The sequence below is a fragment of the Pterocles gutturalis genome, unplaced genomic scaffold (genome assembly GCF_000699245.1).
Source record: "Pterocles gutturalis isolate BGI_N339 unplaced genomic scaffold, ASM69924v1 scaffold3532, whole genome shotgun sequence".
In the NCBI taxonomy this organism is placed as follows: Eukaryota; Metazoa; Chordata; class Aves; order Pterocliformes; family Pteroclidae; genus Pterocles; species Pterocles gutturalis.
The window spans coordinates 42,520-68,610 of NW_010110047.1; the positions used below are offsets into that span (position 1 = coordinate 42,520).

General features: G+C 37.5%; 1 protein-coding gene across 1 annotated transcript; it reads right to left on the reverse strand.

Moving 5' to 3' along the window:
• Positions 1-97: 97 nt before the first annotated feature.
• TTC39B (tetratricopeptide repeat domain 39B) lies at positions 98-25,429 on the reverse strand. Its single transcript, XM_010073177.1, has 17 exons — positions 25,332-25,429; positions 23,168-23,299; positions 20,915-20,991; positions 19,573-19,640; positions 17,516-17,580; positions 17,244-17,349; positions 15,785-15,850; positions 14,032-14,140; positions 13,085-13,152; positions 12,938-12,997; positions 12,464-12,625; positions 11,310-11,401; positions 10,872-10,992; positions 7,532-7,643; positions 4,135-4,252; positions 1,457-1,573; positions 98-428 (listed from the first exon to the last, which is right to left on the reverse strand). Exons 1-17 carry the CDS (start codon positions 25,424-25,426, stop codon positions 332-334), a joined length of 1,665 nt encoding a protein of 554 aa, XP_010071479.1. The 5' UTR covers positions 25,427-25,429; the 3' UTR covers positions 98-331.
• Between the last annotated feature and the right edge of the window lie 662 nt (positions 25,430-26,091).

Genomic DNA, 26,091 nt, shown 5'->3' on the forward strand with positions numbered 1-26,091 from the left:
AGCAGTTTTACTGCACAACCAGCATCTGTTTTCATATAAAAAAATAAAGTGTTTGCAGTAAACTTTATTGCACCATCAACTTCTTTAAAAATATCCCCCATTCAAGTCAAATAGTAAATTATTCCTATCAAACAAAATATAAGGTCTTCTTTACAGCATCAAGTAGATATAGTAAATGCACTATACAGAAAAAGAACAGTCTAAAGGAATGACATACATCAAATCAGAGATGACAGAAAACAATCATTAGGTTGTTTCTTTTCCATTATTAAAAAAAGATTGCAAAAAGATTGTGTAGTCTATTGCATGCATGAAAAGCATCTCTCCTCATTCAAGGTGTTGAAGCAGGCGACACCTTCAAGCTGTCAAGTGCTGCATGAATTCTGAAGTGCAACCTGGACTCCATAGAGTATTCTTTGTAGTTGTTTCTGCGAACAACAAAGTTAATTTAAGAAAAACATTTTTGGCCTGGATTGTTTCTACTTTATACATGCACCGAAGTACCAAAGTTAATAGAGTTCATTCATTCAACAGGAAACAGAGGCTGACACACAAATGAGTTGTGAGACATTTAGTGCTACATCCACAAACCGGGCAGAGACTTATACCAGTACTAACAATAAAGTGTCCTGATAAATTGAATCCATGTCTTAGCATCTCTTTCACTTATTTTGATCCTTTCTACAGTCCTCCCAATTACTGAAGTTTGATATGAAAAGACCAGCTAAAAGACTACAGAGAAGAAAGGCTATTAGCTGAAAGTGTATGTTCAGCTTCAAAACACAGCTCAGCAGGGTAATGAAACACAGGGAAATGACATTATGTAATCCAAACAAACAAGGCAAACAACTACTACATTTCTATAAAAGGTTTTTAAAAACTCACATTTGTAACACTACTGCATGATTGGTATACCTCTCTGTATGCACAAGAGGCAAATTCTACCCCCACAACAATCTACAGATGAAGCAAACATGCTGCTCTACAGTAAATTTATCTCTCCACAGCTCTTCTGCAACACATGTGAAAGGAAAAAGCAAGGTGGTAGTGTATTGGCTTTTAACCTACTCCCACTAACACCTTTACTGCAGCGGATGTAAGCCCCCCAGCTGTTCTCTGGGACAGAGGTCAGGCAGATCCTTTCTCTAGACTCTCCAGCTCCATCCCACGCATGCAGTGGAGACTCAGCATCTCTGAAGCCTAAATGAAAAGGAGACATTTTCCCTTCATACTCTCTCTGGTTTGATACCGTTTACTCCACTGTTTCTGAAGAACAGAGTTTCTTGAAACTGTAAAATTCAACTATATCAGACAACTTTTCCAAGTGAAGAACACAGATTTTTAATTACTTGTATTTTACAATGGGGCACGAAGAAAAAACACATGCCTTCATTGCTGCAGTTGCAGTTATTCTTATAATCTAAAAGCTGATAAAAATAAGAAAAAATTAACTCACTTTGCAATTTCTATATATCTTATTGCTTTTTCTCTCTCATCTTGCTGTTTGTACAGAAGACCCAACTCATACAGGGTGAACGGCACCAAATAACTGTCGTATTTTATTTGCTTCTCACTAGAAAACAAGAAAAAGACGGAAGTGGTTAATTACAAGCTTTCCTCCAGAGAAAACACTCTGGAACCTTTTTTACTGGTTAACTCTGTGCATGTTAACTATACCTGTAAAGAGTGGACATAAAATACTGCCAACATTACCTTCTAGAAGCAAAAATTCATTTCTTCCTACTTCCTATTCATATTATGGCGTGTTACCCAAGCCACCATGAGTACAGTTCCAAGACTGAGAGCCTATTGTGCAACTTACAGTTAAAAAAAACCCCAACCATACAAAAAAATGATTTGACATAAAAAAAACATCCATTAGGTTAGGTAGTGTTATACAAATACTTCTTTATCACACACAGAATTGAGATGCCCTTACCCCAGCTTGCCTGAACAAATCAGCAGAGAAGTAAGAAAATTCAACTTTTCCTCAATACAAGAAATCCTCATAATCACTGTGGCTGGAAGGAATCTCTGGAGATCATATAAGTCCAAGCCCCTGCTCAAAGCAAGGTAAACAGCAGCAACCTGTCCAGTACAGTGTCCACGTAGGTTTCAAATATCTCCAAGGATGGAGACTCCACAGTCTCTCTGGGTAACCTGTGCCAGAGTTTGACCAACTTGACAGCACAAAAAAACCCCAGTATTACCTGTATTTCCGTTTGTGCCCATTACTTCTTGTTCTGTCACTAGGCACCACTGTTTGGCTCTTTTTTTGTTTGGTTGGTTTTTGTTGGGTTTTTTGTTTGTTTGTTGCTTTTCTAAAAAAAAAAACACACTCCCTTCAGCTAACCCTTTCAGGACTTCTGCAGGCTGAACACTCCCATCTCTCTGAGCTTCTTCTCACATGACAGATGCTTCAATCCTTTGACCATCTTTGTGGCCCTTTGTTAAGACTTGCTTCAGTACACCCATGTCTCCCTTGTACCAGTGAGTCCAGGACTAGACACAGTACTCCAGATGTGGCCTCACCACAGCTGAGAGGGGAGGAAGAATCACCACCCTCAACTTGCTAATGACACTTTTCCTAATGTAATGCAGGATACAGCTGTCTGCCTTTGTTGCAAAGGAACACAGCTGGCTCATGGTCAACTTGGGGTTTATCATGATGCCCATGATCTCTCAGCACTCACAGATATGTGCCCATGTCCCATGTACTTAGGTATGTTCAGTTGCCATGGACATATGCATGTCTGGTCTGTTCATACTTTTCCTAACCTGATCCTCCTCCACCCATCAACAGCAATTCTTGCTTGTTCCAGACTTTCCCACAGGTTTCATGAATCTGGAACTCCTGAAGATTGATCTTGCCACTACAAAATGAGGTGAAGAAGGCATCTCATATCTTTAGCCTTTCCTGTGTCTTTTATAATCAACTCTTTGATTCTTATTTGGATAGAATAACATCAACCAATATTGCAGAACGGAAAAGTTCGCAAAAAGCCCTGAAAAAGCTCTCAACATTTTGGTAGCAGCACTTCTCATCCACCAAGACAAGCCCTGGTGCACAGAAAGTGTGTCTTCAAGCAAGGAGACTGCTTACAAGTCTTAATAATAAACAGCCTTAATGTACTGTAGGAGCCCACAAATGTAGAGAGTAAAGCTGACCAAAATGTGGATATTTAATTTACCAGAAAATTTCTCCTTCTTCTCATGCAAAACATCTGCTTTATGAAGAAGTGTTGTCCAAAGATTTTTTAGATGTCTCAGCTCTAAAAGCCTCCACTGTGTCAACTACCTTTGGAGCAAGGTTTTCAGAAACAGCATTCTTTTAACTTGTAACCAATCCAAACCCACTGCCCTATAACTTGCAAAGTGCTTGACTAAACTCACTTGGGATCTTAGAAATCGCAAGAGAAGGCAAGATGGCAACAAAAAGGATAACAAACAACAGAATTATATGTAACAAATTCTCCTTAAATATTATTTTTTCTAAACTATTTGTTAGAAAAATTGCATGGGTCCAAACTGCTTTTTCAGTCTAATTACTCTAAAAATTCTAAAACATTTACAACTACAATCAGTACATAACTTAATGTTATACACAGAAAAGTTATTACATTAGATATAGATCTGACATTTAAAGTATTTGATAAATCTGTAACAAAACAAATCCAAGTTTCCAGCTGAAACAAGTAACAACAACAGTTTCTCATCTACATAGAGAAGCATTAACTACTGAAGCACAAAATCCTGGGTGGGGAGGGGGGGGGGAGAAAAAACCACACCAGGAAATCCATGTGTATTTTATTTACTTATATTGATAGTTCTGCAAATACAAAAATACTAACTCCGAATGTATTTAGATAAACGCATTACCCATCAGTTTGATTTATTTGGCCTAAAACATCACATTTATGTAAAACTGTATAACGTTAAATTGCTATAGAAAAATACTAGCAAAGTATTGTGGTTCTCCAACTACTTTTGGAGGTATTTAAATTCCAGCTCCGTAACAACATGCTGAAGTTTAATTATTCAAAATTCTAATATGACAGCTTCTACAGGAGTATCATAAATTTCAGCAAAAGCTACAAAATAGAAAGGTAAAAAGTCTATTTATGTTATTTTTACCTTTGAATTACTTTACTGAAACACAGTTCAGCTTGCATGAGTCTTCCCAAGTGTTTCAGACAGAGGCCCTTCAGTAGCTGCAACATGCACACATCATCTATATAGTATTCATTGTGATCTAAAAGTAAAAGTGAGAGACATCAAACAATTTGAAGATATCATGAAAAGGAAACTTAGATTTTTAGCAGGGACTATGTATTCAGATGCAGGACCTTCCTTCTCAGATTTTATACCTCAAAACATACATACCCTTAAGGCATAATTTTAACAACTGTCTACTAAAGAAGATGTGCACGCAACATATTTTTCTTTAAAAGATACAGGCTAAGAAGAAATAAGAAGAAATTAAAACATCCAGATATTCTTCAGTCTTCTGTATCTGGAAGTCAGTGTAAAGCAGGCATATACTGGCATCAGTTGAAGATTTCTGTACTTGTAACATCTAAACCAGAAAGCAAAGCCTCCAGTGAGACTGAAACTTCCCTCGCAGTACAGTTTCTTAATAGTTTCCCCTGTTGCAGAGCATCGGCAGACCTCTAGTAGCACCAGTAATGTGAAAAGCACAAGAATACATTAGGACTATGTCCTGCAGAACTTTAGGAAGCATTACTTGGCAGCACAAATTCAAGATAACATGTTTATTAGTATTCCCATAATCTCTGACGATTAAAAAGCTTCACTAGCAGTGTGAAAGTGGAAACCATGGGAAGTTTAAGAAAGTTTTATGTTCAATAGGACTAAAAATATCAGATGAAAGAGCTTTTGTGAAATGGTTCAGAACTGTAACTTTAACAAGTGTGGTCCTTTTTTGTTGCCTTGGTTTACAGCATTTGCTGGGTGTAGGAAAAAAAACACATATGGACAGACAGATGGTGGCACATACAGTAACCATTCAGGAAGCAAAATACCCTCCCTTCAGACCATGTTGTTTACAACTAATTACCAGCTCTCTAAGGTCATGTTAATTTTTTTCTTAATAGTCTGCCAAAAAAATTGTACATAAACAGTTCTGAAACATACAAGACTAAAGCATCTTAGGACTCAGTGAAGTGCTTTGCCATTCGGGCTTATTTCTGCCTGTATTTAAACCCAGAAAGTCTTGATAGATAATAACTGACAGACTGTGCTTTTAGTGACAGGTAGAAGCACGGTGGTGAGTATTTTGAATTCCCTCTAGCCTGTTTTGCTAGGCTGAGGTATTGGATTCACGTGACTGTCTCCTAAAAGGCCTCCTTCATTGAAATTACTGGGGACAAGCACTGATGTCAGTAAAAGCTTGCCAGTCTTCAGCAACTTCAACTAGTATGCCCCTGGTATTTCCCACAGAAAGAAAAGCTATTATGCCAAAACACTGACAGTAAATGACAGTAAATGCACAGGCCAATGTAATACAGACAACCTTGCAATAGATGTGGGAAAACCATCTTCCTGCAGTCTCCTATTCCAGAGGAAATAACAATACCAGGGTTACAAAACATGCAAGATAAGCACAGAAATTCATTTTGCTTGAAGTTACAAATTCCTTTTTTATATCTTGGAGATGACACAACTGTGGAAAAATAAGATTTCCAGAAATCCTGAAAAAAAAATCATTCTCAATGCCTTTCATCTGTTCCTTCTACCATCTCTATTTTCAGCTCTATACAACACAAAACCACTTTCAATCCTTGATAGATTCCTTGCTGTGCCTGTTGATGTGAAGAGAATGAAGTATCAACAGCTCTAAGAAGTCTCAATCCCTAAATGATCTTTGTGTATAATTAACACACTTTTCTACAGCACCTTAGCAGTCCTTTAAAGCTGCCTAGTACTGACAGCTGTCTCTTAAAATAATAGTGGATCCTTCCCACACTCTGCTAATAGCCTTAATCACTTTCTTTGGGCCTCTATTCAGCAGCAATTCTGGTAATCAGAGTCTTTATCTTGTCTGAGCCCATATCTTTAAAAGCAAATCAGGCTCACAGATGCAAACGCCAGAATAAAATTACATTTGATTGCAGTTATTACTAAAAAAGATACAGAAAGCATAAAAACCAAATGTGCTTCCAGATTACGTCCTATTTGTAAAACACATATTTCCATAAGAAAAACATACTGGTTTTATCTCTGTTCCTTTTCTTTTGGTACCTTTTGCACCTATGCACAAGGAAGTTGACAGGAAACTTACTTCACTTTTAGAACTGATTAGCACAAACCTCTGCATGATACAGCACCAGATTCCCAACAGCTTCTGACAGAACACTACATGCAGAACTCATGAGAACATTATTTGCAGATGTCTTATACACTGCTCCATTTTGGTTTTAGTAAGACAACAAAAAAACGAGAAACACTTAAGATTTACAAGGCACACTACTGATTCTGTAGAAGTAGGAAGAATAGTATACAAAAAATTAAGGGACCCAATTCAGTCTTGGCCTTGTGAGTTACTCCTATTTAGCTTATTATACCATCCAGATTTTACCACTATGCATTTCTTGGATGTCTTTGTATGACTTCTGATGCATCACCTCAGTTTGCATGTAAATCATAATTAGATGTACTTTTACATTTAATAATTAATGTTTTAATAATGTGGCAAAACTAATTTTAACTAAATTATTGATAAGTATTATTAAAATCTGGGTTAAATATAAATTATTTTAGTGAATTACCACTAAAAAAAGTTTCATATGTGAAAAGATATTTATTCATTCTACAATAACTCAAAAGAGAGGTCTACCAAGAAGTCCACATGACAGATAACAACAGCCTCCTCATAAAATCTGATAAAGCCAGGTACTTCTGCAGTAAACCTGTTGTAATAATGGAACAGAAGTTCCTTTAAGAATAAGTTACAGACTGATTCTCTAAACATTATCCCGGACATCTAAGCTTCAAATACATCAAGATCTAAATCCACAGTCAAAGTTTATTTGTTGAAAATATGTTTTATTTACATCTAGCAAACGTTTTATTTGCCAGGAAAACTTATGACTCATGCATAGCACTTCACTATTTCCTTTATACATAGCCATATTCTGCTCACTATGTGCCCTCTGTAGTAAAGTTAAAGTGTGGTGCAAATTGGTTTAGAAAAAGTATTTTTCAGTCATTGAAGAAACTAGCGGATTAAGCTCTAAGAACACTCTCAGAGACTGGAATGTCTCAGTAGAATTCATTTAAGTTCTTTAACTAATCACCTCGTATCCTTGAGTGCTCTGTATACTCCTGCAGCATTAAGCAAGCCAGATAAAGGGCATACTGAAGAACCACCGCTAACTTCCATGTGGCTTCAAAATTTCCACACTCAGATTTAATAGTACATTGCCTGTGTCAACAATTACCTCACAGAACATCAGTAGACAGAAGCAAAGGGAAATGCTAGCATTTCCTACCAGCTTAACTGATCACTTACCCGTTTCATTTTCTAAAGCAGCTTCTTCTTTTTCAATTGTTACAAGTAAGTTTTCAGTGAGGTCTGCTCTTTTGCCCACAATTGCAAAGCCATTCCAGACATACATCATTTCCTGACAAAGAAAATAAACAAGACAAACTCAAGGAATTGCATAAATATCTAACTAAAGAGTGTCCCTTGGAAGGCTGCTATGGAACATTTTGAGCACATAAAAATACTGCTTACAAAAACTTGCTTTAAACAACATGAAAGGTTTCAAAGCAAAAGGTTGAGAAGCCCACAAATAAAAGTATCTGCACAATTTCAAATAACCACCCACAAAGAGTACTGGACATTCTGTCAGTTACATGCAAGTTTACAAAGACAATCACATTTGCCTTAATAATAAAGTCGCATAAGAGTATCTAAAAATATCAAAAATGACATTCAATGTGTGTGGGCAAAGTTAACCTTGGTTTCTAAGTTTTTAATGTTTTGACACCTTTTTAACGTATTCTATAATGTATTTTTGTAGATTGTTAAAAACTAAATGGAACAGATTTTACCCATGATAATTTACCATCACCCATGTAACACATCAGCAAAACCGGGTATTTTAGGTTCAACTTGGAGCCTCCACCATACAAACTAGAGCAACTTAAAGTAGTTGCTTCCTACAGGATTCCAGATAAATTTGTGTTATGCTACAGTCTATAGGCTGTTCCCTTCCATATGGAGCAACAGTGGAAGTAGATAAAACTTTCTAGATAAAAATGTGGTTCTAGTACACACATCCAACACAGGCTTCCAATACAATTTCTTCAAAATCTTATTTAAAAAAAAAAAATCTAGGCACATCCTGGCACAAAGCTTCCAGATGCCTCTGTACAACTGTAGGCAATATGCTTGTTTCAATGCATTAAATATTATCCCATTGTATGTCATGGTTTAGAAAGGCCACAGGGATAGTCCTTTGTTAAACACCTGGTGGGCTGAGGCAGGGACAGGGAGGGTTTCACTTACCACTTAGGGTCACGGGCAAGAAACCCACATGACTTGTGAAGAACAAAAAAGACCAATTACATTTATTAACCATTTACAACAAGAAGCAAGATACTGAGAAAGAGAAACCACATCTTAAAAAGGCACTTCTCCTCCACCCTTCCCTTCTTTCCCAAAGCCCAAAGGCTTTATTCTGGACCTTCTCCTCCTGGCGGTGCAGGGGGACAGGGAGTGGGTGGTGCAGTCAGTTTGCCGCTCCTTCCTCCTCAGGGGAGGGCTCCTCACAGTCTTTCCCGGCTGCAACATGGGGTCCCTTCTCACGGGAGAGTCCTTCTTAAAAAGTGCTCCAGTGTGAGTCCTTTTCCACATGGAGCCACAGTGCCCCAACAACTGCCTGGCTCCAGCGTGGGCTTCTCCATAATTCCTGCATGGGGTCCTCCACGGCTGCATCTTCTCATGGGCTGCACCAAGGGACAAACCGTGCGTCACCGTGAATCTTCACCACGCTGCAGGGGAAATTCCAGGGGCGTTTCTCTCCTTCTTGCTTCCCTTCTCTGACTGGAGTGTCGTGTGGTCCTTCCTCTCAAAATCTCACTGCTCTCTCCAGCACAGGTCTTCACGGGCTCCCGAGGAAACTGACTCTTGGGCGAGCCATGGCGGAGGCTTGGGCTACAGCAGGTCAGTTTGCAGAAGCTGAGCAGGCGGCTGGGCAGCCAGGCTTGTCCGCCTGAGCCGGTCCCTGCCCAGGGCCACACCAACCCCCGTTGTTCCGTGCCCCCTCTTCAATATGTCATTCACAGAGGCACCGATTGGCTCAGCCCTGGCCTGGGGTGGGTCCAGCCTGAAGCTGGGGAAACTTCCAGTTGTTTCTCACGGGGGCTAGATCGGTGGTACTCCTTCCCCCACTCCCCCTCCCGGTTACTAAACCCTTGGAGCCAGGGGTAGGGGTGAACCCTTAGCAGTCACTTACAGGAGCCACCACTGCAGCCCCTCCCTTGCTGCCAGCAGAGCTGGAGTCCAGGGAAACCTTTAGCAGCTACTGACAGGAGCCATTGCTGTGGCCCCTTCCCTGCTACCAGACAAACCCACCACACAAAACCACAACATTGTAACACATAAAGAGAATGAGAGAACACAGGTATAGAGATAATGCTAACCCATATGAAACTTTGCTGAAATCTTTACTCAGTCTTGTGTTACTCAAACACAAGAGTATCATTTGTTCTACCACATATGAATTTTTACACCCCTGAGATATGAAGCCTGATGTCAATTCTGAAGCTGATACAATACATTGTCGAAATGTTTCTGCTTATATTTGTGCTTTAACTATGTGGGTTTCCAGAGGGAAAAAGAACCTTGTTCTAACAAAGTCTGAAACAGTGTTACTGACACTATCAACCAGTTATGCTAGATTCATTTCATTTCTATAGGTGTATCTAATTTATGCTTACTGCAAAAATACCATACACTACGTTTATTTTTGCTTAACCCATGACAGAAAAATTCGCTGAGTTAAAAGATACTGGATTTGACAGCAAGACCAAAGATACATATTCACTAGCAAAGAGCACTGTGCTATACAAGCCCAGGACAACTTTATTACTTAGGTCTTTATAGATAATTGAGTATACAATAAATTTTAAAACTGACAGATTAATTTTCTTTGGGCTCCTCTTTCTATATCAATAAGCTTTAACATAAGGAATTCCTTCTCAAATTATGGTTTTCATCTTCAGTGGTTGCTATATTTTCCACATACAAAAATTTTAGCATACACATATGCGAACTATTATTGCTTGCACAGAAAAAGACACTAAGCACTACTAATGCCTTCTGAAGTTAAAAGCATGGGAAATTAGAATAGCATTAGTAAGGCACCATTAACTTCTGCATGTTTTACTCAAACTCAATATAAGGAAAAAAGCCTGACCACTCTTCATTTTCACCAGAAGAACAGAAAGTGCTGAAGCACTCTTTAGCCCCCTAATGAGTGTGGAGGACAAGGACTGAAATCCTGCCAAAGTAAAGAACACAAACACATATTCTAGAAACCCATGCAGGTTTCTAGCAGAAAGGTGACTTTGAGCCTCATGTGGCAACAAAAATCATTCCGTGTTTGTCTGAACTTTCACATGAAAAATCTGTCTCTGGTTTTGGACTGTTAGTAGTTCATAGCATGATCCAGCCTCTAGTACATTTCACAAAAATCCCACTGCATGAATTCAATAAATCTTTTACAAAATAATTTTTAAATGCAGACAAATACTACCTGATAATATTATTCTTTCACTGTATGATGAATTATACTTATTTCTTTTCTATTTGAAAAGGACAAAAGGAAAGCAAGCATAAATACCAAGGCAGGTAATATCAGCTTCACTGGTTGTGCATTTCCATAGCGTCGAGCTTTCCTTACTGCAAACTTCTCAGTTGGGACAGATTTTCCTGCAATTCTCTGTTTTAGACCATCCACCTGTCTACAAGTAGAGAAAATGGAAAATAGAAGTTGCTTTATGTAATTTTCATTTCACCCTATTATAATCCGCAATATTTGCTGTTCTCCTCTGAAGTACAACATGTTTAATTGTTTCACACCACTTAGACCACAGTTGCTGGATGTATGTTTGCTGATAAAAGCAGCATTTTAAATAATCTGATGCTAAAAGCAAAGAGAAAAACCGAGAAGTTGATGGTTATAAGTAGGAAGTAAGTCACGCAAGACAAAGATACTCAAGTCAAAAACTTTTATATGGGGGAAAAAGACTGCACATCTAGTTGCTTTATAAATGTTTACCTGAATAAAGATACAATGTCCTCACCAGTCCTTTTCAAATCATCCTCTGGAAGCATACATAGAATTGCTGCCTTCTGGAATACATATATTGCCTATTTCAAAAAGAAATAGCAACATATTACCACATCTAATTTGCTGTGTTCAGTTAATACACTAAAGACTCAAATCTCACACCCCACTTGCTGCAGCGAAGTGTCTCCTGTAATTCTCAGCTGGGTGGAACTACAGAGGTTCAGCATTTCCTTTGTTACATAATTTATGCTACAATTTTATTTTCAACATATTTACTAATATTCTAAATAAGTTAGAATGCTAAAAATGTCTCCCGCAAAGAACAAGACAATTTATTGCAAATCACTGATAAAGAGATGAGATTAAATGACATAACTATTCTAAAGTCCATTAATGTCATTATGTGATCTGTTACATCTACAGACATGCGTATCCAACTACTGATTCAAGGAAAGTTCAATAACTGGACTTTGCAGAGAAAAAAAGGAAACATCCATAATACTGTTCAAGACATTTGCAGTTCATGTTGAATATACTATTCTCCTCCTCTTTTGTCAAGAATTTAATGTATCCCCTTTTCCACAAAGTATAATAAAACAGTAATCTGGAAAGGAACAGACAAAAATGATGTAACAAAAACTATTTGCAACATTGTACTTGCTTTATACTTTGGGAAACATTTTTACAAGGAAAAGGTAGATACGCCAACCTTTCTCATGAGACCCTGTCTCCAGCAACCTACTCATTACAGGTTGCAAAGCATCTGCTGAGTAGGCCTGCTCTCATCTGTTTATAATTAACTAACAAACACAGTTTCTTCAGGCAAGTTTTATTAGTGAGTGTTAAAACCTGACTTGAGATGCAAGCTAACAGTCTTCCTCTCAGTCTTCTTTCTCGCAACTCTAAGTACCTCTGTTTTTAGAGAAGGTGAAGCATTGGCAGTTACGGCTCTGGTGATTCACAACGTGAAATAAAAATTCCTCCTTATCCACCCAGTTACACTTACCATTTTGGTGCCATTGTGCCTTTGCTTATGGGTTTCAGAAGAAAGCAAAAATTCCACTTATTACACTAATTGAAATGCAAATGTAACTGTGGAGAGGCTACTGGTATATAACAACAATGTCCACCTGCCCATTTACCTTAGACCACCTGCTCTCTTTGCTGAGCAGGTCTGCATACCGATATGCTTGAAGCCAGTTCTGCTGGAAGGTGTAGCACCACATCAGTTCCCAGTAACAGAGATGATGAATCTGTTTCCACTCTTGCTGGGCTGCTATGCATTCTTGGAACCTCAACTGCGCCTATGGTTTAGTTAAGTTAGAATGATGAAAATTGGCTCAATTACAGCTCCACATGAAAGACATGTCTAATTACAGAGCAAATTCTTTCCTAGCACCCAAGTGGAGAACACCTGGCTAGTAAAATGAGATAAACTTCTGTTTCAGACTCATTAAAGAGAGAGAGAGAGCTTGAATCAATATTGACACTGAACATGAACAGGGATAAGAGTATAATTTTCAGTCCAACTAAAGTAAGTTATTTAGATGAATTAGATATTCTTTCCCCAAATTGAACACTGAACAAAACCTTAACAAAAAAAAAAAAGTATTTACCTTTTCAAAATTTCCTTTCAGGATATCTATTCTGGCAGCATAAAACAGAATAATGGAACCCTTGAAAGGAGATGACAAAAATACCCAGTTACTATTTTGAGCTTAGGGAAGAACATTGCTGTTATAAAACTTATTGAGTATACACACATTTGGAAATTTCTGGAGGTAGGGTTCGAGTAGGCTGTCTGCTTCTTGAAGATTGCCTTCCCCTGTACCTAGAAAACGTAACAAAACAACCTCAATGTACTTAAAAAAAATAAGTTTCATTAGATTAAGATTTTGGTTTCCAAATCATATTATGGCTTAAATCAATTAACGGACGACTGCTTTAAGGTAAAAGCAGAATTATTTCATCATATTGTGTTTCTGTAGAAATAAATTATTGTCCTGAAAGTACTAAGTGCTTTTAAGATAGTAAATGTCTGTCAGTAGAAACAGAATATTCTTTAAACTGATCCATTATAGACAATAGTTACATTTTTAAAACCCTTTAATTGCTTCAGCAAGTTAGGAAAACATTCCTCAGCTGCCTCCTTCCCTAATTTTGAGCTCACTAATGAAGTACAGGTGATACTGAAATAAATGAAGTTCTCCTTAATTTCCTGATGAGCCTGAGGTACAAGGACTAAAATACTTCCGAACTAAAGAATGTGAAAATCGATATCAAAGATGCATACAGAATTAATGTTGACTTTTAGCCCAACGTAGCAAAAGCAATTAATTCCAGACATGTTTGAACTTCCAAGTAAATTGTTTGGGAGTACACACTTCCTTCTGGAGAGTTTTCACAATCTCTGATGTTAATTTACAGGCAAGGACTTGTCTGAACTTAAACATGTTTTGTGATATTTTGCTGTTGCTTGTTGAGACAGCCCTGCAAAAGGAGCAAGATGTTGGTATAATGGTATCTACCCCCACTGTTTCTGCAGACATAAGCTTTGTCAGTCAGAGATATGAGCTTCAGATCATAATTAAGTATACAGCCATCTCCTGCTACAAAGCTAATTGGCCACAGTTTTGAAATTCAGTTCAAAAAAATCACAGTATCTATCATAATGTGTAGCATGACTGAACAGCTACACAATGGGTCTCACCAAGGATTAAGGAGACGTAAGTATGATAAACCAACAGGGTGAAAGTACACAGAATGGCCCTCAAACTGCTGCCAGATGCGCCTTCCCGTAGTTGACAGAGGCCCAACTCCTAAGAAACATCACAAACACATGCAGAATTAACTATCAGTATACAGAGTTACTATCAATAGTTTCTGGCTCCCCCAAATCCAGTTTTCCTTTCAGACATAAGTATTTCTTAATTCAGCACTTTGTTATCTCAGATCCAACACAACCTTCAACCAAAACAGTTCTGCCACAGCTGACAGCACTCAGCAAGGAGACTAAGGTAACGCTGAAGAAAATTACCCATGTATTTCAGTGCTCTGGTGAAATGGGAACACCACACAGACCATGCAGACACACAGGTCTATATCCCTTCCCCACTATTTTCTGGCTATCAGCCTTTCGGAACAACATCCTTAAATCAAGTTCAGTGAGAACCTCTCTCAACTGCCCCAGTGCTACTTGTCACCAAGAGTCTTCCTTCACAGAAATCCCTGGTTATCCTCAATTCTCTTCCATCAAGTCAGCCACTCTTTTGAGGGTCCGATCACAATATTGGCTCTGCTGACACACCAACTTCTAGACACCATTTCCAGAAGCTACAATGGAATTTGTCTGCACTGAGAAAAGAAATCCAGATTCACGGACAGTTTTTCAGCTCTGAACACATGAAACTTCTTCCCGTCCTTTCCAGTGTATGCCCATTACATGACAGCTTGACTGCTTGAGGGATTGTTGAGACAAGCTGTGGCTCTGCAGAAATGTATCAGATTTTAACAGGTTTGCTTCAAAACAAATATCAACTCAACAAGAGTTTTATTGCATAGCAACTTGATGAGGTAGAGAATTCAAGCACCATGCAAACAAGTGTGGAGATACTCCAAAATTGTTTGTTCTTTTCCTTTCAGCTTTTACTGCCTTTTCAGTCAGGGCAAAAATGTGTCTTATGGAAGAGCTTCGGCATGAACCAGGTCTTTCATAGGAAGAAACAGAATGAACAGGTCTCTATACTGAAGTCTAATTTTACATAAGCAGAACCATATTTGTGGACAAACTAACAGGAATAAGACCATATGGTGACTCTTCAATTAATAACTTGAAGTCTAGTTATGTATAATTCCGTGGGTTGCTTTCTTTGGTTTGTTTTAGGTTTGGTTTGTTTTTTGTTTTTTTTTTTTATTTCTTATGGGTAGCAAAAAGTGTTTTAAAGGGCTGTTAAGATATTTATAAAAAAGGGCTAGATTTTCAAAACCAAAAAATTTACTTTCCTCAACCATGAGAAAAAGATGCACTGAGATTCCACAGTGACACATGATATTCAGAAATTCCTTCTCCCAAAGAAATGGGCTGGGATTACGCATGGAAAAATGCAGAACTGTGTCTCTCCTCTCAGTTACTGGTATGAGGAACATTAATTTCTGACTGCATAGTCTAGAAAAGAAAGCCGATATCCCTTCCTTAAGGATCAGCAAAATTAAAGGAAATTGCCATGTGAAAACCCCCTCTGAAGCAGATGGGTCATTTCCCACAGTTGTTCAAGATCAGGGTATCACCATATGTGCTTTTACACCTGCATCATCTAGCCCACTTCTCATCTTTATAACAATGCTAAAATACTAATAAACAAAGAAGATTGTTATACTTATAGTGTGAAATATATTATTTTAAATTCATCCAGTCTTTATTTATGAAAATACTAATTTGAAAAAACAAATATTAGATCCAATACCCTATTGCCAGAAAATCCAATAAATTCTAAAAGTCGGAGGATCCTTCCTGGTAAAAGTGACAGCATCTGAAATACATTTCAATCAAAAATAAGATAAATAAAAACTTACATACATTTAAAAAAAAATTGAAACCACTATAAACTTGAGCCAAAAATGCCAGCTACTATGTTAAATGCCATTACACATTAGTGAAAAAGTAAACCACAAAAGAACTCGAAAATAGACATGCATGATCAACAATATACAATCAGTCTGCTGCTTCAGAGAAACTTGGACTCTTGACAATCATCCGGCATGGAAAAAACATGACAGAGTACAGCTGTGCTTCTTCAGATAATGGCAGATTTTTCTGTTTTCAGCTGATCAGAACTGTTTGAAAATTGTGCATCACTTGGAATGAAAACATTATCTATCTTGATAGTCCTTACAATCTACAATTGTCAACTTCTTTTACTCCCAACCAAATGACACAATGTTATCACAAAAGTTCTACTCGTTCCTACTGTGGGAGTACTGAATTAGCAGACCAGCAAGCATACTTGTTTTCGAAATACTAGGAATTGTTATCATCTGTTAGCCCTCTATTACATCGACTTTTTGTTCCCGTTGTAACTGCATCCTCCACACCCTACACAACATAACAGTTATAAAGATCGCAACGACCTTTTCAAGCCGCATTACAAGAAGGTCTATTGGAAGGCCAGTGTTCAAAAGTTCCATTCACCCTAATACATTCTGCCCAGCAGAGACTTTCTGTTAAGGTTCCTGCAAATAGGAAAGGTCAGAGCACTTGTGAACACAGACATCCACCAGTTCCTTGGTTTTTAAAGACTGACAGATGCAAATAGACTTGAGTTCTCACCATACTCAGAACTGGCCAGCTCCAGTCTGGAATGACACAGAAATTAACATACCAGCAGAAATCAACTCTCACCATTGCAACAACAGATGTGAAAAGAGAACTGTAGTAAATTGTAAAGGAAAACACTTGTGCATGTACTCAGTTTTCTTTTGCACAAACTCAGTAAACTACTGCTTGTTCTTCTGAATTTGTAATTATCTTTGCCAATCAACAGTATGCCACTGAAGCAAAAGAATGGCATACATGGGGGTCTTAGAATAAAAGCAGTCACTCCAGGTATCCTGTAACCAACAAGATAAGCATCTTAAAAATTCCTCCTACACACAGGTAGCTATAGCTGCTTTTCCTTTTCAGAAATGCATGCACAAATAGTCCAAGAGAATTAAACATGATTAATAAGAAATTAGTAGAAAGATCCTAGAAAGCATGCATGCAAAAAGCCACTGCTGTTCTCATATTGCATAAAACCTTCAAAGCCTGGATCTCCATTTTACAAATGCGTAATTTTTAAAACAGGATTACAGTACTGTGAGTGCAAAGAAAGAATCCTACAGAATTATCCCAATGGCCTTTCTTGTAGTCTGAAGAAGTCATACCAAGTTGAATGCTCCGATTCCAAGTTTTACTCCTCCTTCAAACTGATAATAAGTTTCATTTTTGCTCTTGTTCCCCTGAGTCATCTGTAGCACCTGATGACATTCTCTTTTGATGCACAAAAAACAAAGGAGGGAAGGGGAAACACGATTTAGAAATCATATGAAGTATAATAATTATGATTGCTATATCTTTTTTTTATTATTTTGGAGGCATTAATGCAACTGCACCTGCTTGTATGAGCATTTAACCTAAGTGTTTTCTAATGGCTTACTTGTATATTTGGTAACTTGTCCTAATTTTGAGGCCACCTTTGATAAAGTTGATCATATTTTCATCCTGGAAGAAAAAGTTTAATTGTACAAAAATGTGCATTCAGCTACTACATGTAACACATACATAGATCTTCCACATACACTTAAATTTATTTATAACTTAGTCACTGGAAATATTAATAATGTTTTTCAGTTATTAGACTCATCTCTAAGACTGAAGTTAGCACTTGCTTTAAGTTGTTGATGAAATATTTCTCTGGTGCATGTTACAAATTTGAAAACTTAAGAGGGGGATGAAAAAAAGTCAAAGAGCTGCTTTCAACAGAATTTCCAATGCATATAAATGAAACAAAAAAGCTCTCCACTAGATGGTGCTGTAGGAACTTTTTAGGAAGTTTTGAAATGCTGATTCACAAGCAAGCCCAGGACCCAGCAGAAGGCAAACCAAAGAATCCCTGAACAAATGAATTTCCATTGCTGATCAACTGTAACCATTTGTACTACCCAACACGCGTTTATTAACTTCTAGAGAAATCAAAGTAAAGCCACAATGTACTAGCCATCATAAATTCCTGAAAAGCAAAAGCAAGACTGTTAGCAGTTCAACAGGACAGAATTTTTTCTCTTAGAATTCACATAGAAGGGGAACCTGTGCAGGCATTTTGGAAATGCACATTTAAATATCCAGGGGCAGCATATATGACGTGGAAAAAAAAAAAAAGCCTCAGAATCATCAAACAAAGGAAATTCCGGCTTCCATAAAATGGTCAACATTTCAAAAGACCTCAATTGTTTTGTCTGCAAGACTGAACACTCAAACCCATGTTTTAGTACAAGTATGTACTACCTCTATGTATTGCTACCTCTTCTGAATGGATACATTTTCATTACCACTATCATCCTCAGATGAATCAAGGTTAGTGAAAGGTCAAAAACATAGGGCATGACAGCAACTATCAGAACAAGGTATTACAGTCAACAGCAATGGATCTCTGACATGATAGATAGCAAGGTGCTGCTTTAGAGAAAAGTATCCTGCTACGCTTTTTTTAATTTAATACAGTCCTAAACTCACCTCCTTCAAAAACTGTTTAAAAATTCTCTTCATGCTTAAAAAACCCCACCCGCAAAACAAAAAAGAAGGTTGCTTCCATTTGGTTAGTAAAGGAGCAAGTCAGTTACAGGAAAGACTGGCAATCCATTAATAATATTTCCTGACACTTCTGGCCAAAGCACTCTATTAAGTGGTTTATAAGGCTTTGCCAAGTTAACTTTTTAGGTCCACCTGATCTTAATATCTCTGTGCCTAGCTTCTTCCTCATAATTTATATCTGAAGGGATTATCTAAAATACATTCATTAAACATTTGTAAAACACTCGCATACGTAAAAAAAAGTATGACTAACAATTCCTGTTATTTGAACCAAATTTCAAATAGAATTTTTAAACACTTTAGCATGATGTCCCTGAACCACAAGCTAAACAAGAAGCACTGGACAGTATTAAACAGTAGAGCTTCCTGTGAGCTGAATGATTACCTCAGCAATGCTAAGGCATGCTCATTTTATAATCATTCATTACTACATTGTTCCTGACTCCATGTCAAAAGAGCATGGAGAGTGATAATACATTGGAGACAAGTTTGTACCAGTTGAAATTTTGCTAGCTGGTAAACATTGTATCCTTTCTGTGCAAAAAAAAGACTTGCGCTTTCCAACTAGACATTTCTTTGTACTTTAACCTCTTTTTAAACAAGTGCTGGACACTGTCAGATGCAATGCAAGTCATTTAAACATACTTTCTGTATAAGACTGCAATATACCTCAGGTTTTTGGCTCTTTGATATCAATAACATCTTTGGTTATTCATAAAAACAAAGGATTTTGCTGGGTGGCACAACACATACCATAATTTGAATCACTGTCATGAAATAACACTCATTCACTAGGAAAAAGCTTAGTTTCTAAATACCATATGTATTGTGGGAACAATGTTTTACAAGTACTAATATCTTTCCACTAAACTGCTACACAGATATACAAAATAAACTATTTACCTGTACGAAGGTGAGAGCTGCTTTCTGCAGTAAGCATTCAGCATAGCAGATTTCAGCGTGCATTTCCTCTATGTAAGAAAGAAAGTTATTTACTGTCAGCAAAGTTACTGTCAATATTCTTTTCCTGGGGTCAATGGAACAAATAAAATGCTTCCAAGAAAAGAAAAGAAAAAAAAAGAAAAAAAAAATTAAAAAGCAAGATTCTGCTGTTCCTGTTTTGATAACTGCTGAATAATAGCTGTAACACACAAATTGCAATAGAAGTCTTCTGTTTCACTTCTCAGACAAAAGCTTTGATCTTGCCAGAGCTGACTTCAGCCTAGGGCAAAAGCTACTTGTCATTCTGATGGACGATCTCCTGTACTTTCCATTTATCCTAAGTTTAAATATCAGCGTACAGCAACTAGTTCTTTCAACCCTCCTTCCACATCTTAGAAAAAACTTTTACAGATGAACGGTAACACTCACTGTGGCTCAGGCTTTTCCCAAGTCCAATAAGACATTATGAACAGGTTTTCACCAAGTCATGCTCCATAGACAGAAAGCCCTGGGTGGACTTCCTGTCCTCATGCAGCACTAAAGTACATTTGACTTAACACACATAACACAAGTTACTCTGCACCCATGCTGCAAGGCCAGCCACATGCACAAGGCTGCTGTATGTATAGTGCAGACGTGGTGAGTTTGATGTGTCCAGTATTAAAGAGGATTCTTTCGTGTCAGGTTAGAAAAAAATGCATACTTGACTCTGCCCGAATCAGAAATAGGAGATCAGCATTTTCGCAGCCATGAACAATGTACTGATACCATTTCCCAAAACACCTTAAGGCAAAACAGACAAGCACAAAACTTGTTAATATGTTCAGATTCCAATGCAACTAATGATAAGGACTTATTTCACACCATCAATGATTCCTAAACTTTTTGGAAGCTGTCTTGAATTAAAAAAAAAAAAAAAAAAAAAAAAAAAAAAAAAAAAAAAAATCTTTCTCAAAACTAATATTGTGGTGAGAAATTTGGCATGTGTTTCACTGTAAAAAAAAAAAAAAAAAAAAAAAAAAAAAAGAAATCTCTCTTCAATCCTATAATGTGTTGTGAAAGGCATTCCTTTCTGAATTCACACATGCTTGGAGCCACAAAACATTAGGTTGAATCCCTAATTTTGAGAAGCTTTGTGTTCAAATTTTAAAAACCCCACCATACATGTGGTTTGTTTGGGGTTTTTTGTATTTTACTGTAACACACTAGTCAAGTTACAGAGTTAAGCGTATTGTACATGTTGGCAGGGAGTTTTTGAGATTTTTTTAACTTTGTTATTTTAATTGTGTTATAAACCACTTACCTTCACTCAACTGATCCACTGGCTGTTTAGAAACTAGATTGGACAAGGATTCCACCACTGTGCTCCTTTTCCTGAATCTAGATCAGTTGTATGTGGAAGAAACCCACAGAGCATGAGCAACATCACAACACAAACTTGAACTTATTTATTTGTAATTCTTAACTATTTCCAACCACAATTTATAGACATTCTTACTGAAGTGATGATTTGCCAATAGCTGCAGCTCTTTGAGTAGTATAATCATGGCCACTGGTATGCAGCTGGGCTTAGAAGCCTATCCAACCTTGACTGATGTCCCAAGCATGCATTTAATGTACTTTAAGTGTACGGTAGCTTCCACCCCACTTCCACCCACTAGCTGCAGAGGTCTCTCTAATGCTGAGCAAGCCACTTGAACTGGACTTTAAAGTTTTATTAATTACTTTTTCCCATTTCTTAAACTTGCACTCAGAATGAAAAATCAAAAGGAGCTCTGTTTTCAACATAAATGAAAACATCAATATTACAGTATTTTATGGCAGTTTATGCCAGACATGATGCCAGAACAGTCACATATTTTCCTTTCAACAGATGTCAACTGTCCATGTTATAAATTACCAGTTTATTTTAGTACAGCATTCCAAAAAATGAATTTGTTACTATTTACAAACTCAGCTTTATAACGAACGAGGGCTAATAGTTTTAAACTGGAAGAGGGCCAGTTTAGACCAGATATTAGGAAGAAATTTTTCACTGTGAGGGTGGTGAGGCACAGGAACAGGTTGCCCAGGGAAGTTGTGGATGCCCCATCCCTGGGGGTGTTCAAGGCCAGGCTGGATGAGGCTTTGAGCAACCTGGTCTAGCGGGAGGTGTCCCTGCCCATGGCAGGGGGGACGTAACTAGATGATCTCTAAAGTCCCTTCCAACCCAAACCATTCAATGATTCTAAGAAGCTAAAGAAACAATTCTACATTCAGAAAAGGAATGTACTTTGTAAGCCAAGAAGTCACTAATTATAAGTACGGAGTACTAGCTTATTGCTTGTTTACACTATTCTGCACACTGAAAAGTGCAGGATCCTCACAAGATTATGACATTACAGGTTAACATAATTCATATTAAAAAAAAAGGTCAACTAAGGTACATGGAGTTCTGGCAGTTTGAGTGTTTGATTGCCTTTATCTTGCATTTTTATGAGTTTTGTGACTGACTAGACCAGAGCCCTTATGTATGAAAGTTTGTATCCTGCAGAGATGGAGGCTCTTATTGAAACTACCTGAAGTACAAAGAGGCACCTAATTTTCAGACATAATAAACATAGTTCAGACAAAAGTGTGAATCAACAGCACACCTGGAAAAGAGGCAGAAACTGCTGACCCTTTATTTTCTTCAGGTAGCATCTGGTAATTTTGTCCCATTTCCTTGTCTTTTGTTTGTCATTGCTAAGGAGTATTGCTAAGGTGACGCTAAGTGTCTAAACTAACAACATTTGGAGGCAATCTATTTGGAGACCATTCATGATAAATTATGGTGTAAATAGTATGATGAAGAATCAGTACAGTAGAATAAAGCAATCATTTCTGGTTTTGTCAGAGGCTTGTTAAGCACTTTGGCTTTGACAACCCATTTTCTAAGATTTTTTAATTAAAAAAAATAAAGTTCACAACTAACTTCTATATTCTAATATGTTACACTGTTGTTCCAAACAAGACCAGAAGCAAAAGTTCAGATCATTCCTGATGGGAAAAATAGTCCTTTAATTTTAAGGTAAGCTACACACATTCGTAAAAATAATTTAAAAATTGCTTTGGTTTCAGAAGAAACCTCAGTACATGTTTAATCCTTTAGACTATTGGGTCCACTTTTGAAAACAACTTTAAAAAAATAGTATTTTTGTTATAAAAGGGAAAATTCAAAATATGGAGCTTTTAAATTGTTGATCACTATGGAAACCAAAAAGTCACAGGTTGAAATATGTGAGGCAGTTCAGTCACGTAGTGTCAGCTTGCGTGCAGGTCTCCATAGCCAACTAGCAGTTTAACTAACTTTAGAGGCCATATATGCCCAGACTCAACAAGCCTGTTGTTTCCGTGATTCGAGGAAACATATCCTTAACAATAATAATTGGATAGTGAGACTTACTCCACCTTTCCAAATTCGGATCACTATCATACTGACAATAGCCTGCTTTGAAAGCGTACAGACAGTTTGGATATCTTACAAAGAACACTTAGTGCATTAAGCACCTCATAAATGTTCATTCCTTGGGCTTACCTTTGGCAGGTTTGCAAAGCTTCCTTCATTGTAGAAATTCCCATCTGTATATCCTGCTGTTCAAAGGTCATAGCAGCTTGCATAACTAAAATAGTGCTGTACCCAAGGGCATGGTACATACTATCTTTAGACCTAGGGCAAACATACATATCTTGTGCATTTAAGCAAAAGTTTAAATTACAACACAAAATTAAATACTGAGACATTTGCATTAATTTGTGAAAAGACAGAATAAAGCAGGAAAGTAATGGACATGCGAACATAACCTAGTAAGTATCATCTTTCACTAGGTACTGCCTGCCTGCTTCCACAGGATACTGTTGCAGCAAGTTCCAGAAAATAGCCAAACTGGGTTACACAAACATTTGCAATTAATTATTATATCCCATTTATAGTCTGTTGGTGTATCTATTTAATTTAGCTAATGAAGCTTTGACATAAATGCTCGCCTGCATTCCCTTAACACAAGAAGCAAGGACATCCTTTTAACATTACTACTTAATCCAAAGATACAAAAATCTGCATTTGTCATAGAAAAGCCAGTACACACACGCTCAGTCCTGCATAAAATTCTGCACTGAACCAGACTGGCTTTCACAACAGAATTACACAATTAAAAAAAAAAAAAAAGTTGTCAGAAAGTGGCTACTGGAGGTCATGTAGTCAAACCTACCAGCTGCAGCAGTACTATTGCCAAAGTAATCTCAGAAGAACTCATATTTTGTCTAACCAACTTTCAAAAGGTTCAAGAAAATGAAGACTTCATATTCCTCTGGCAGCCTCTCTGCTACTGTATTATTTTTCAGTAAAATGACTGGGCATTTTCTTTTTTTTAAAGGTGATCTTTTGTTTTCTTGCTAGGCTAGGTCCTCCTTTGCAGATTAGCCGAATATGCTATATAATAAACTGAGAGGCTATTAGCTGCCAGGAACACAAAGCATCAAAACCACAGAGTTAAGGATATTTTCTTAATTCGTAGCAAACATCAACTAAACCAAACACTTCACTGTCCATAAAAACACTATCGCATGAAACAAGGTTTTTGGTATTAAAATGCAAAATGAAATATATGAAATATACATGAATCATACAAAAAACACTTGGGTAATATGTGTGTGTGTATTTAGTAACACATACATGGACAATCTTTGCATGTATAACTTAGTATTTTGCAATACTATCCATACGCAAGCACAGGTGGGTCAAAGCATTGCTCTATTACAAATAGTGCACAAAGCTCAGAGAAGAGAGCTTGGGTAAGTACAACTAATTTGAAAAAGGTGCACTTTAGCTCCCCCTATCACTAAAAGAAAACATTTGATAGCTGTGTCATCTTCCCAACATTTCATTTAGCAGTGTGCTTCCACCTGTCCATACTACCAGCCTAACAACACCACCTCGTGACTCTTAATCCAGTCTTACTATCACAAAACTGCAGAGCAAGAACTTTGCCTTGCTCTACTAACACAAGCCACAGATCCCTCTCCCGGCCACATCCCTCAACATCACACACATCTTTGAGACACAGACAGGAGAAGAACAGTGAACAGGATTCAGATCGCAGTCCTAAAGAAGAGCCACCCAGATTGCCTCCCCGCACAGTCACAGGTAAGCTAGGTTTATCCTACAAACCCTTCCGTATTCTTTAGTTCCCCACATCTACATTGCCAGGGTTGTTGTTGTTTTTTTTTTTTTTTTTCTCAGTGGAACAGAGACAACAGGGGAAGAGGCAGAAGAAGAAAAGGTGAGCTTTAAGGGCAAGCACTACTGTGGCTCAAATGTAATACAAAACGCAACAAAAAGAGTACTCTGAAGTTTTTGTTCCAGCTTTGTTGTCTTGTCAAAAGCAGGTCCATCATACAAATTCTCTGATCAAAGATACATTGGATAAGGTCTGGCTCCCCTGCTTTTTGCCTCTGCCCAAGATGAGGTAGCCTGAATGATAAACTCAAACAGAACAATTCAGCGCTTCATTAATAGGTTTTGGGATGGTCTTAAGGAGAAACAAGCACACTGCTAAAACCTGAAGATACTGAAAAATGCTTCTGGACAAAAGGGAATAAAGGAAAACTATCTTCAGAGGCCTTAAATGAATCTTCAGCTACCAAATAGCACAGTTTACACTATCTGTGTACAGTAACTTCAGCAAATAATAGGACCTCACCATGGTCGAAGTAGTTCCAGGGCTTCAGAGAACTTGTTGTTTAGAAATAAGTTCAGTGCCATTGAACATTCTTCCAGAGCACACTTGAGATCCATCTTGGATGCCCTAAAAAAAAAAAAGATTCTTAGTTCAGTTAAACTGTAAATAGAAACACTAAATTGAAAGGGTTTTTTTTCCTTATATAACACAGGCTTATAGCAATTTTATTACTCGTTTTTAAATTTTAGCTTTACAAAAACAAGACATGCTTAACACTTTATCCATGCTACGCAGGTGTGCCTTATTTGCTTATTTCTGTGGTGTTTATGGCTTTTTCCTCCTTTTTTTTATCATTCAACATACAATATAGTCATTTTTAATAATACTTAAGTAATACAAATACTTAAAACTTATCACTGTGTCCAAACTCTCAATTCTCCATATCAGTACAAATGCAGTTTCAGACTCTGTATTCAGGCCTCAATCTCAAGAGAGATAACAAAATAATATTTTCATCCGAGAAAGCAGTAAACACACTCCCACTCTGCAAACAGCTATGCCAAAAATAGACCTGTCAGAAGCCTGCAGCTATGCCAAAAGCTTTTGTTCCTCCTAATTCACTTCAAGTAAAAATCACTTGCACTTGCTTACGAGGAAGCCATACAACAAAACTGCTACCTCAGCCAGCTTTGACTGGAAGAGTTGGGAGCGCGCACAAATTGCTCCACGGTCAGAGCTGGTAACAAGCTGGACATTCACGACAGTGACAAACAGCTAGAAG

What these genes read in the sequence shown, in the direction of transcription:
- TTC39B (XM_010073177.1), bottom strand. Translation starts at nt 25,426, where the DNA reads ATGGATCTCAAGTGTGCTCTGGAAGAATGTTCAATGGCACTGAACTTA. An exon ending in AGTGGATCAGTTGAGTGAAG is followed by an intron (nt 19,641 to 20,914) that starts GTAAGTGGTTTA and finishes TTTCTTACATAG; the next exon opens with AGGAAATGCACGCTGAAATC. An exon ending in TTACGTCTCCTTAATCCTTG is followed by an intron (nt 13,153 to 14,031) that starts GTGAGACCCATT and finishes TACGTTTTCTAG; the next exon opens with GTACAGGGGAAGGCAATCTT.